Here is a 13,246-nt window from a genome sequence, read left to right on the forward strand (position 1 = left end):
CAGCAGTCCAGCTTGAGAGAGGAGTCATCCTGCACCGCATCCTGCTCCGTCTGCATTGCATCCCGCTATCCCCACGGCGCCGGGCTCGGAGGAGCGGACCTGGCTGTCACCATCCCCAGCCCTTGGGTTGCTTTAAAACGCTGGCTCTGGCAGGAGGGCTGCACGCCGGCGGGAGCCGAGGTGGAAAATCCTGTGCTAGGCTCGCCTCGATCCCCGCGCCCCAGGGGAGGCGTTTGCCGCCAGGGCATATGTTTTCAGTTCTTGCCGAGGCCGACTTGAGAAATTTTCTCTCCCTCCCAGCTTCTCTGTTGCAAACAGCAACCGCAGGGCCGGGGCGGCACAGGATGATAAATGAGCTGCTCTGTCCGTGCGCAGCCAAGGCCCGGGAAGCCGCTCCGAGGCAGGCTGCGTCCCAGCAGGGCGCGGGGGGAGCCGGGGGCTCACTGCACCTCCGGAGAGGCGGGAGAGAGGCAAGGAGGGTTGGTGTTTTGGGCCAGGGTGGGGAAGGGGGGTCTGGCCCTGCTAAGCTCTGGTCCTTGAATGCAGCGCGTTGTTTTCTCGCCCATCTGTGAAGCAGGCGGGAGAGCATCTGTCGGCCGCACTCGAAGGGTGGGCTGAGCCGGTGGCTGCGTCTCCCCAGGGAGCTCCGGCTGGGCAATCGGGAGCAGCCCGAGACTGCTCCCCCGGGAAAAACCCAGAGGCAGCAGCAGCAGCAGCAAAGGATGCACAGACAGGGCGAAGCATTCCCTGACCCAGTGCTGCTGCCTGCGGTCAGGGACCCCATCTCACCTGGATGGCCTCTTCCCAGCCGGAAAAAGGGGTGCCACTGAGAGACCACGTGCACCTTTTAAGGAACATCTGATTCATGTCCACCCCATGTCCATGATGTGCACAGCTCTCCCAGTACCCTCAGTGCATCGAGCAGCCGCCACATCAGGCCTGTAAATAAATAAAATATAACAAGGCCCTGCTGTCTTCTGGAAACCCTGCAAAAAACCCCGTGGAGCCAGTTCTCCCAAGGTATCGTGTTCCCCGCTTTGTGTGTTGCCTCCCACTCCCCTGCTTCTTTATTGCCGGAGCCATCTGCATGGAAACTGGATCCGGGTCCCCGAAGAGCCCTCCTGCCCCTGCCCGCGCTCCAGCTGATGTCACACAATCTGTTTGATCTCACAGCCAGTTGCTGGGGAGCGCCGGATGCCGTCACCCTGCGGTCCGGGTGGGAGATGACACAAAGGGTTGGTCAACCCAAGGGGGACGCAGCCGGGGGGTGCCCCCAGGGCGAGGACTGTGCTCACACCAGAGGTGATGAGGAGTGGGGACCGTGTGGCTTCTCCGCATCAGCTGGGTGCCCTGACACATGGCCCAGGCACTCAGCCCGCGGTCCCGCCTGTCCCTTGTCCTATTGCAATTCCCGACCTTGCCTCTCTGGGCTCGATCCTGCACAGCACCCTCCTTCAGCAGGGCAGGCTGAGGGCTTTGCAAGGACAGGACCAGGGATGTTGCAGTGACTTGCCATGAACTCAAACTCAACAGTACTGCCGGGTGCAGGCTTCCTCCTAAAAACGACTGCTTGAAAAATATCCTTACAGCCTCTAATATATATATATATATATATATATATAATTTTTTTTATTGGGAGATCTGTGCCGAGCTGGCGGGTATGCTGACTAGATGCTTGGGTGGTTAATAAGTCAGGTTTAATTGTGGCTGGACCTCAGTACAGTTTGCACTTCCGCGGTGCCTATTGTCCAAGGACAGCAAAGTGCTTTACAAGCATTAAATCTTATCGCAGGCTGCAAGGCAGGTAAGGATATACCGGGATTATTGCATGCGTCGCTGAAACGTGGCCAACTCCGGCTGGGAACACATCAGCTATTTACCAGTGAGTGGCAAAGCGATGCAGCATTTTAGGACCGAGCGGGAAATAGAATCTGGTATTGAACTGGAACAGCAGCAGGACTTTTGAAATGTGAAATAAATTACCGGGGCTGCTCTGTGGTCGGGACAGGGAGCTAATGGCTGGTGGGCAGCGCTGGGAAGGGCAGGGATGTGGCGGCAAAGCGCAGTGGGAGCCGTCCTGCGGTGGGACCGGCCGGCGGTGCCGCCTTGGGAAGGGGGAGCTGCCCCAAAGGCCGTGCTTGGGGAGGGGTCGGCGGGGGGATGGATGGGGAGGGAACAACGCGTGCGGGCCGCCCCGCATGGGGGGGTGGGGGGGCATGCGCGAAGCCCCGCGGGGGGGCGATTATAGACCCCCTCGGTGAGGTGGGTTTGTAAATACACACAACACACCCCCGCCCCCCTCGTGGGGTCCCTCTGCACCCCCCGCTGCGGCTGCCGCAGCCCCGAGCCGCCCCGGGCGGGGGGGGGGGGGGGCGGCAGCGGCTCGTTCCTCCCCCCGGCTCCCCCCGGCGGGCAGGTCGCGGCGGGGGGGCCGGGGAGGAGCCGGGCCGGGGGCGCCGGGGCCGGGAGGCGGCCGGCAGCCGCCCTTCCTCCGCGCCGCCGGCGGGACCCAAACTTTCGCACCGAACTTTTATTCCGGTTTTGTTGTTGTTGTTGTTTGGGGGGATTTTTTGGTGGTTTCGGAGTATTATTTTTTGGGTCTTTTTTTTTTTTTTTTTCTTTTCTTTTTTCCCTTTCTCGTTGCCGTCTCCCGCGGCGGGGAGGAGGCGGGCGGCGGCGGGCGGGGGGGGAGCGCTCGGCAAACCCGCCCCCCGAGCCTGCGTGTCCGGCGGAGCCGGGGGATGAGCCGGGGGCGGCGATGAGCGCGGCGGGGCCGGGGGCGGCGGCGGCGCCGCTCTCCCGCAAGCAGCGGCTGATGGCCGCGCTGGCGGCCGGCGAAGCGGCGGTGGCGGGCGGCCCCGGGGCTCCGCAACCCCCGGCGCCTCCGCTCTGCTGCTTCATCTGCGGCGGCGGCATCAGCCGCGGCAAAGAGCTAAAGCTTCAAGTGCGGCCCCCCCGCGACCACCGACCCTTCTTCCCCTTCCTCCAGCACCAGGAGCCGGCGCCCGGCGCCCGCGCCGTCTCGGCGGAGGGCTGCGCCTTGGTCTGCGCCGTCTGTCGCTGTTTCCTGGGCGAGCAGTGGGACTCCTTCGAGCGCAGCCGCACGCCGGTGGAGAAGCGCATGTACTGGCTCAAGCGGCCCCATCAGTGCGAGGCGGCGGCGGCGGCGGCGGCGGGGGGAGCCGGGCTGCGGCGGGGGGCCACGGGCTGGGACCCCGCCGCGCCGCCGCGCCGCCCCGCCGGCCAGGAGGAGGAGGAGGAAGAGGAGGAGGAGGAGGAGGAAGGGCCAGCGGCCGGCTCCGAGCTCTCCGAGCTCTCCGACGCCGAGCCCCTCTCGGAGCCCGAGGGGGCGGGCGGCGCGGCGCGGCCCACCCCGGCGGCGGCGGCGGCGGGCAAGCGGGGGCCGCCCCGCTGCTCCTCGGAGGAGAGCGAGATCAACATCACCAGCGAGGAGGAGGAGGAGGAGGAGGAGGAGGAGGGCAGCGAGCGGCCCGCTTGGGCATCGGGCACCGCCTGCTACATCTGCGGCAGCCCCTTGTCGCCCACCACCCAGCACCGCGTCCACGTGCAGAAGCAGGAGAAGACCTCGCCGGCACCCTTCTTCCCCTTCCTCTGGCTGCACAGCCCCCCGCCCGGCGCCCAGCCCCTCTCGCCCACGGGCAGCACCCTGGTGTGTCCCTGCTGCTTCGCCTCTCTCATGCAGCAGTGGCAAAGCTTCGAGCTGGCCAACGTGCCCGTGCTGCAGCGGCTCTACGTGGTGCCCCTCAACGCCGGCGCCATGCCTGCCAAGGGGCGGCGAGGGCTGAAGGAGGACGGGGTGGGCGCCCCACCGGTGCCCGAGGCTTGCTACCTCTGCGGGGAGGAGTGCGGCAAGGAGGCGAGGCCGGTGGCAGCCAAGATCACCAACGGCAATGCGAAGAGCACCATGCATTTCCCCTTCCTCAGCCTCCTGCCTTGCCCGCCCAGCGCCAAGGGGTTGAACAAGCACTGGGAAGTGAGCAGCTGCCGCAAGTGCTTTGGGGTCTTGCAGGACCTGTGGGCCATGTACAGGGCTTGCCACAACGAGGAGCTCATCACCTCGGTGCAGAGCTTCCTGGGCAGGTACCACCAGGTCTTCTCCACCAGCGATCCCGGCAGCTTGGCCAGCCACCCTGCCGTCGTCAAGCCCGGTCCCACCTCCGTCTGCTACATCTGTGGGGCCGAGCTGGGAGCTGGCAGAGAGTTCCAGCTCAATGTCAACCCACCAGGGCGATTTGGAGAGAAGGAGCCCTTTTTCCCCTTCCTGACGGTCTACCCACCCGCCCCGCGGGCCAGACCGGCTGACTCGACCGGGCTGGTGGCCACCTGCATCCTCTGCTACCATGACCTGCTGGGGCAGTGGCTGCAGCATGAGGGCAGGAACTCCCACCACCCCAGCAGCGCCTGGTCCCGGCAATACAAAGTGGAGACCTTCGTCTGCTTCTTCTGCCGGCAAGAGAAGAAGCGATGCCTTGGATTAAAAGCAGTTCAAGTGGCCAGGCTCCCCGTCTTCCTCTACACCCTCCGCGTGGCCAACAGCTTGCTGGTGGATGATGGGAAGCAGTTGACCATCGGCGCTTGTGCCGAGTGCGGTGCCGTGGTCCTGGCTGGCAAGAGCGTGACCCCGCCAGAGCTGTTGGCAGTGGCACCCTCGGCGCTCCTCCCCAAGGTAAGGCGGTTGGCCCGGACCCCATCCCTCTCCTCCCAGCGTTTCCCAGCTCTGGCATTGAGGAGGAGGTGGAGCGGTGACATAGATGGATGCTCTCCTTTCGGGTCTGGTCCCTGGGGGCGAACGCTGATGGATGGGGTGCCTTTAGCAATGAACTTTTGGAGCTGTCAAGCTGCGAAGGAACAGATAAAAATCCTTCCAAGAGGTGGGGAGAGCCAAGACCTGTCCTGTTGCAGAAGCGTGTGTCTGTGTTACTGGCGCCTGCTTGCTCGCAGCCCTGCACGAGGGAGGTGGGGGCCGGCATGGAGGAAATCCTGATCCCGTACCGCTCGCTGTCAAGGGTGATCAGCGGGGCCAGAGGGGAGGGAGGGCTGCCTGGCCTGCCCTCCACGGCAGCATCCTCGGGAAGCTCGAAGGAGCGCATGGCCTTCCGCTGCCCTAGGAAACTTCCCAAGCTATCTCCGGTTGTATAAGCTGTCTTAATCAAAGGGTTTCCCCTTGGAGAAACACCGGCTCTTCCTGCAGCTGGGGGAGCTAATGTGCGGGCTCGGGGCTGGGTGCTCCCCACCTGTGCTGCTCTGGTTATCCAGCAGCGAGGGACCCCCAGGCAGCATCCCTCCAAGCCACCGTGACGGAGCCCTGCGGCTCTGAAGGGTGTCGTGGGTGTCATCGCCGGGTGCTGCCAGTCGCGGGTTGCTCTTTTCTGTACCTCCCGCTGGGGTTACGCAGGGTGCTTTGGGGGCATCACCTAGAAAGCAGCACGGCAGGGCAAAGGTTTACTAGTCGCAAGCTTGCCTTTCTCACAGGATGGGGAAATAACTGCTTTTACCCTTGAATTTCCAGCTTGCAGGAGTGTGCTGGAGAGCCGCTGCTCTGTATCTGCAGACCAGGCCCCAGGCTGGGCTCCGTAAAATGCCAGCATCCTAAATCCCCGCGTTCATTTTCAAAGTCTTCGGGCTCCGTTCGTAGCCAGAACCCTGCAGCTCTCCGAAGCACTGGCATTTTCTTTAGAAATGTAAACCAGCCCTTCCAAGACAGCGCTCCTTTTCTCTCCGGTTGCTCTCCCTTGGCTGGTTACAAATAAAATTTTCCGTTCAGCTGTGCTGGCTCCCAAGCTGGGGTGACGCTGCTTGGAGAGCAACCGGGCTGCACACACCGGAGGTTGGTGTGCGGTGCGGAGACTGCCAGGATGGCACAGGAGGTTGGGTTGGCGCCGGCGATGGGAATACTCCAGAAGCCATTGCTTTTGAGTAGTTTCCTCCAGGCTCCATCTGAGCTGGACTGCCCCAACATCATTGCAGGTCATCCGTGGATGCTTTGTGATGATTTATTTTCAGGCTTGCCCACATGGGAGTCTGCTTCCAGCCAACACGACTCACTGTGTGCTGAGGGGTCTCAGGTGGTGGAGACTTTCCGGGTGTTGGAGTTGGTGTGGGGCTGCGTGAGTTGCGATGCCCACGTGGGCACAGCCACGCTGCCCATCTGTCCATCCCCTGCTCTGGTGGCATTTGCAAGGTGCTGGAGCCCTGGCTGGCTGGTGGCCCTGGAGGGCTCAGGAGTCAGGCGAGCATCCCACGGTGCTGACCCAGGGGAGGGTGCTGGGATGATGCTCCAGCAGAGCCCATGCTGGTGCAGCTGATGAGGGGCGTGGCATCCACATGTCCCCCGCTGATGTTTCACGCTGCTACCCCATTAGTGTCCCCAGGCCATGTCATGGGGACATGATGGATAGCAATTCTGTCCCAGCTCGCATTCTGGTGTTGTGTGCTCGGGAGTGCATCCCATGGGGTCCCTTAGTGACCCCCCTGGAACCCAGCATTTCTCAGGCACACCAGTTCTTGTCCCCGCTGGCCCCAGCCCCAAACTCCCACTTGGGTTCCTGCCTGCAGCCCTGTCTCTGACCCAAGCAGCTATGAAAAGCTTTTGTGTGGGGCTATGAAAGGCAGCGGAGGCGGAGGAGGAAGAGGAGGAGAACGCAGGCAGGCAGAGTGGCAGGGGGCAAGGCAGAGCTGCCTAGGGAGAGCATGGCTGGTCCGGGCACCGTTCTGCTTTGCTGGGCTCTGCCGTGTCCTGGTGGTGACTCTGCCTGGCCAGAAGGTCCTCTCGCCTTTTCCCTCCCTGTCTCCACATGCTTTCCATCGGGCTGAGACCTCACAGATGTCAAGGTTATTTAAAACATGGCTTAATACTTGGGTAGGGTTCTTGGCTAATTTAACTGTACCCTTGTTCAGGCACGCTTGCTGCTGAAAGTAACCCTGGGCGAGCCTTTCACTCCTGTGTGACACGCAGGTCCCAACTCAAATGAAAGCAGACAGGAGGGAGTGAGCCTGAGGGGTTAAAACCATCTCCCTGTTCCTCCTTGCAGCTCTGCAACTTCATTTTTTTTGAACGCAGGTGCTTTTTCACACACTCAGGATTGACACCCGGCTGCACTTAGAGCTGGTGGTTTACTACTGTCCTGGCTGCAGGTGGTTGATTCAGACGGCTCGAAGTTTGAGGCAATGAGTAAATGTACCAAATGTCACCAGATTCCACCCCCTCCAGCATCCCCCTCTCTTAGCAGGACAGCAAGATCAGGGTTCAGGTCATCTCTATTACAGCTTGGAGGTGCTAATGAGGGAACCCTACACCTGAGGCTCATCAAGAGGGTGGAGGCTTTGGTATTTTGGGAGGGGTGGTGCCCCTGCTGCTGGTTTGGTGTTGGGGGACAGTGGGGTGGGTGCTGCTGGTGGTTCTACCTGCTGCAGGAGGGTCTCCCAAAGGTAAGCTCTGCCTGGCAGAGGGGCTGCTGCAGAAACCTTGTTGTTGGCTTGTGTGGGGTGGGTTGAGTTGGGTTCTCCCACCAAGGAGAATGGTAATGCTGAGTTTTGGTAATAGTTCCCTGGTATGGGTGTCCTTTGGCTTGTTGCTTTTGGTCCCCTCCAAGGCATGCGGATGTGTGCTCTGAGAATGCCCCTTCTTTCCAGCTGTGTCCCTTGCAAGGGGAACCTGCACAGATCTATGTATCCATTGGTGCAGGGCTCCTGGGTTTGGGGTGGCTGCTGCCACCAGGTATGATGTCTCATCTTTCTAATCCAGAGAAACCACCTGTGCATCCCACTGTCGAGCCCTGCTGCTGGCTGGGAGAAGCTGGCTCCCTGGGGCTCTGTGGGACGAGCAGCCGCTGCGAGCAGAGCAGGTGTTGAGGCTGATTGCTTTGAATAACCCATAAAACACCCAGCTTTGGCTGGTGTCCAGAGGCGATGCTGACCTGTGTCCCCGGCCGGCTGTGCCTGCTGAAGAGGCCACTGAAGCCGCCCCTCGAGCCCTCCTGCCCTCTCTAAAGGGGTGAAGCCCTGTGTCACCAGTGCTCCCGGGTCAAGGGCTGTTTGTGCTCGACCTGGCTGCTGTTTTCTGTGCTTGCTCTGAACCTTTCCCTCTGCCAGCACTGGAAAAGCTTCCCCTGCCTTTCTGACTCTTCCCATCCTCGCCTGCCACTGCTCTTGCTGCAGTTACCTGTAAAAGTGAGCTCTGTTGGTTTTCTTCCCTCACATGCAACTTTCTGCAAGTACATTCAGGTTTCTGGAAAGCTCACGAATCCCACCATAACTCAAGCAAAGCTGTTCAAGTTTGTTTTGGGTGCAAAATCTGCAGCTGGTGCCGTCCCGCTCCTTGGGAGCACCCAGAGCTCGCTGCCATCTCTCCAGCTCTGTCCTCAGGCTGGTTTCTGAGCATCATCTGGCATTTTCCATGTCTTGTTCCTGCTTTGCAGGGGACACCTGAGTCTTGTTGCATGGGGCTGTGCCTGAGTTCACTGCGTTTATTGCTTGGCAGCAGTGGTGTTAGCTCAGCTGGGGATTTGGCCCCTTTTTTCAGGTTACAAGCTTCAAAGGTCATGCTGTGTTTCCAAAACGCTATGTCGAGCTTACAGCTGTTGGTGGGCATTTTCTTTTTTGGCTTTTGAAAAAGGGTTTGGGCAAACATCAAAGGGTTCTTGTCTTCTCAACTGAACCTTGTCCCACTGATGCTGAGCAGCAGCTGAAACTCCTGGATGCCATGAAAACAAACCCAGGGGGTGGAGGGGTGACACCTGACTGTCCTCTCGACGAATTCCTGGTGAGGGTACGGATATTCGGGTGTATTGCAGCATGAGAAACAAGGAACCTGTGCAGGAAGGGTCCCAGGTCATAGCCAGGCAGGCAGGACCTCTGGTTTCTTTGCATCTTTTATTAATTTTGAAGCAAACCAAAAGTGTTCTGGTGACTGGGGGTGTTTTGAGTGGTTGCACTTTGTCTGCCAAGCTGATGGCTCTTCAATGAGTCCCCAGCCTGGGCTTCATGTGTGGGCTCCAGAGGGGTGGCATGGGCTGCATCGGGCTTCTGCTCGTCCCTTAAATGTAAGGGAGGAGCAGAGCTGGTCTCACCACAATTTTTTGGCTTCTAGCTCGGCTTGGCTTTGGTGGTTTTATCTGTGCCAATTCTTGCCATCACTAATTCTAGCAGATACAGAGCAAAATCAGGCCAAGGTATTTTAAGCCAAAGTTACTGGGATAAACCTGTTTTGTTTGCAGCATATGTCTATGTAAAGATGTTTTTAGCAAGGGTCACGTTGCCTTTCAGCAAAGCAGCTTCCTCCGCAGCGCTTGCTGCGGCTAACACCGACTGGGTCTGGCATTTTCGGATGAGATCTCAATCCGAGCACGGAGGTGGCAATATAATCATGATATGACTTCATGTCTCGGGGCACGGCCTCCCGCGGGATCGTGTTCCCAGATGGCAAACAAAGAAACAACACGAGGAAAATGTGCCGCTTGCTTTTTCCTGCCGATGAGGTCAGGGAGGGTTTGGTATGTACCCAGCCAGGCTAGAAACCCATACCCCTCTGTCCCTCCATCCCTCTTCATCCTCACTCACTGCTTAGATTGTTTCAGGGTCACCCCATGGGCCGGTAGCTCATCCCCCCAGTGTCTCCAGCTGGGGGTCAGCGTCCTTCAACCGTGATGGGGGGGACGACAGCAAAGGGGGCTTTTGCTTTGGTCAGGCTGACCTTGCTGTACCAGCTGTCCAAAATACCAGGGCTCCTGCATTGCTGCCAGTCGCCGCGTCCTCCAGACCTTGTGCTGACTCCACAGCTCACCAGCTGGCTGCTATATATTTATTTTTTACCCACCCACCCCCTCCCCGCCCCTTGTCTTCTCTCTGCCTTTCCCAAAAGCAGCAGCAGAGGACTGGCAGCTCAAGCACTGCTGCTCTTCTGCAAGCACCTGCCAAAAATGCTGGCCTGAAATGTGTGCTGCCCAGGAAACCCTGCCTGCACCCCCCAAAATATCCCCCGCAGCCTCCCGGGGAGAGGGGCCGGCTCCGCTCTGGTCCCCTGCAGTGAAAATGCTTTCGCAACCGCTGGAGCATCTTGGAGCAGCCTCCCTGTCTGCGCTTTGTGCGAAGCCATGGCCAAGTCGGGAGATGGGGTAGAGGGACGGCCGGCTCTGGCTGTTGTGGACAGACAGATGTTTTGTCCAGATACTTGGCCTTTCCCGGCTGCCTGGGAAGCATGGTCACGGAGGCCAGCCCGGGATGCTCTTCAGCTGCTTCCCAGTGAGGAGGAACATCCCTGCCATAGCAGCATGGGCGCCTGCTTTGGCAACTACGTTGGTAATGGCATGAGCTGGCTTTTCGCCGTCCTGTGCCCCGCAAACACGCCGGCTAGGTCCTGTGCCAACACCTCCGCTGTCATCGTCCTCAGGGGCTGAGCTGGGGCCAAGGAGATGTCTCCATCTCCTGAGCAGGTTTTGGGGACCTCCTGGGCACAGGGCACAGCTGTTTTGCCAGGAGCCTGTTTGCACCTTGCTGGCTGCAATGGGTGCCTGCTGTGCCCTGGATCTGTTCCCATGCTGGTTTTGGGTTGTGGGGGGAGCTGTTTGCTCCCTGCCAGCACCTTTGGCACAGGGTACTCCCCAGCTTCCCAGGAAGCTCCTGCTGGTCCTGTGCTACTGGGCAGCATCTGGTCAGATGTTGCCCATCCTCCCTGCATCAAAAAGTCTGTGCCGCATGCTGGCGTCCTGAGCTTGAAGGGATGGCATGGAAATGTCCCTCCGGTGTGCTGGGGACGTTGCCCTCTTTGGGCACTGCCAGGCTGGGGGCTTGCAGGGGCACATGTGTGAGGGTGACTGGGCAGGAGCATCCCAGTGCTTGGGGAGCAGGGTGGGAGCTTGAGAAGGAGCCACTGGAGCTCAGCCGGTGGTGGCAGGCTCCCAGCCGTGCTGGGCTTTCCTCTGCCGTGAGCAGCTGGTGATGGGAGACCTTCCAGCAGCACAATCCTCCCAGGCCCCGGCCAAGGGCTCTGACAGCTCCAGGTCCCCCCGCCGCCAAGGCAGGCAGCAGCAGCACCTCGAGCGTGCCTTGGCTCCTTGCAGAGCCAGTGCTGTGTGTTGGCAGGTGCCAGCCCTGCTTTTGGGGATGCGGTGCTGCTCCTTACTTGCACCCTTGCTTGCAAAACGCATTGCCCCTGGCTGTCAGAGCCCAGTTCCCCTCCCTGTGTCGTGCAGAGGATGCTGCAGCCCCAGTGCCAGCCTGGGCCACCGCGGACAGGTCGTGGTTTGCTCCCGCTGCCGGGCGAGCAGCTGCTCTGGCGCAGCACTGGCAGCCCCAGCCGCCCCGGCGCACACGAGCCTTGCTGCGGCATGGCTGGATAAACAGCCTCGTGCAGCTGGCCTGGCCTCAGAGTGACTTTTTCTCCCCCTGGATCTTCAGTAGCAGGGTGAGGAGGAAGAGAATGGCTTCAGGAGGGACTTCTGGCTGGGCTGGGAGGAGGAGGACGTTACCTGGGTGCACTTTGCAGCCTGGCATGAATATGATGCTGCTTCTCCCTCTTTATTTTCCTTATTTTCCTCCCTGCTTCCCCATTAGTGCAAGTGCTGCCGGGCTTTAGTAGCTCTCGGGAGACTGAAGTCATCTGTTTACCCGTGGAGCTGGCGTGCTCGGAGCAGCAGCTGCCCTGGCTTTCCTTCTCTAACCTGCCGGCCCGCAGCGAGGTGCCTGTGCCGAGCATGCCGCGACCCGCGCCGGGGCAGGGCGAGCACCGTGGCTGCCTGGCATCGCACACCAGTGGCATGTGTGAAATGGGGCTTGGGGGGGGGTGTGCCTGTGCTGTCGTGTTGCGGGTGTAGGAGCTCCCTCCAGCCAGGGAACTGCTGAGACACTGTGTTTCAGTGCCTGTGTACAAGCATGGGTGCTGGACGGGTCATCCCTGGTTGCAGCAGGGACCCACCGCAGGATTTACCGGGGGCTGTTCAAGCCCTTGCACACAAACTCAGGAAATCGCTGTCTGGCCCAGTGCTGCCTTTTCCCGTCGGCATCCGGCAGGGCCGGCCACAGCATCGCCTGCGCCGGTACCCGGGGAGAGCTTGGTGCTGGCAGGGGTGAGCAACAGGGTGCTGGGTCTTGGGGCTGGCTTTGAATGGGGAGGGAAGCGTGGGGAGGATGCCGGCACCCCCCTGGGAGCAGGAGCAGGGCAGGAGGGTTCACAGGGACTGGTTTGTGCCCCGTGCTCTATCCCAGCTCTTCCTGGTGAATTGTTGGCTTCTAGTTTAGAGCTAAACCAAGGCTGAGAGCCAGCTGGGATGCAAGGGTCATCAGGGGAGATGGGTAGTGGTGACCCTGCATCCAGGAGCATCACCCCTTTGCTGGGGGGACAGGCAGCTGCCTGCTGTGGCCAGAGGGCAGGAGCGCGGTGGTGGTTTCCAGCCAGGGAGGAAGATGTTGGGGCTGACTTAGCACAAAGCCCAGGCTGTTCCCAGGGTGCCTGCCCCCCCTCGTGACCCCCCATCAAGGCTGTGTCCCGGTATGCTGGCACCTGGTGTGTCTCCAGCACCTGCTGCTTTTGGGGCTGGGGACTTTCATCATAGGAGCATCTCGCCTCTTGGAGCCCCAGCCAGGGCTGGGCACCTGTCCCTGCAGGACCCACTGCACCCTGTGGCGCAGCCCGGGCTCTGCTGCAGCCCTGTGCAGGGTGGTTTCCCCTGTTGACCCTCCAAAATAGTTTTGATTGTGTCCCCCCCAGCTTTGCCCCCCTTGGAGCATCAGCTGACAGCTCCCGGGGGGGGCAGCAGCAGCTGCCTCCGTCCCCAAGGAGCTGGATGCAAGGATGCTGCGGTCACTGGCAGGGACCTCAGAGCTGGGAACATTTTGGTGACGGCCAAGGCGACAGCCTCTCTCGCTCGGTGGTTTGCAGCCGCGGCGGGGTGGACAGAGCGAGGGAGGGATGGACAGACAGACAGACAGCTGTGCAAGGCGTCTTGGGGGCTGTGTGCGGGGTCTGGGGCGAGCAGCAAATTGCCACCATCACCTCCCATCTGCTTGCAGCATGTTTCTGGAAGCGGGCTGACTTCAGTCGGCTGTGAAGCTTTTCATCGGGTGATGATCAAGTGCTAGTGATTTCAGTTATTACCCTGGCCAGGAATAAATATATATATATATATATATATATATGTATGTCTCCTGCCCTCCCTCCTTGTCTTCACTGCTAAAACAGCTGCGTTTTCTTCTTTCCATCTCTCCCCCCGTTCCTTGGAGCAGGCAGCAT

General features: G+C 60.5%; 1 protein-coding gene across 2 annotated transcripts in view; it reads left to right on the plus strand.

Moving 5' to 3' along the window:
* Positions 1-2,243: 2,243 nt before the first annotated feature.
* Positions 2,244-13,246, plus strand: part of GSE1 (Gse1 coiled-coil protein) — a 101,233-nt gene continuing 90,230 nt past the window's right edge. For both annotated transcript variants that reach the window (XM_080410683.1, XM_080410684.1), the window contains exon 1: positions 2,244-4,687. In XM_080410683.1, coding sequence (XP_080266809.1) covers positions 2,759-4,687 — 1,929 coding nt within the window. In that variant the 5' untranslated portion in view covers positions 2,244-2,758. The remainder of the gene's footprint in view (positions 4,688-13,246) is intronic.

This window comes from Falco punctatus (assembly GCF_963210335.1).
Source record: "Falco punctatus genome assembly, chromosome: 14".
Taxonomy (NCBI): domain Eukaryota; kingdom Metazoa; phylum Chordata; class Aves; order Falconiformes; family Falconidae; genus Falco; species Falco punctatus.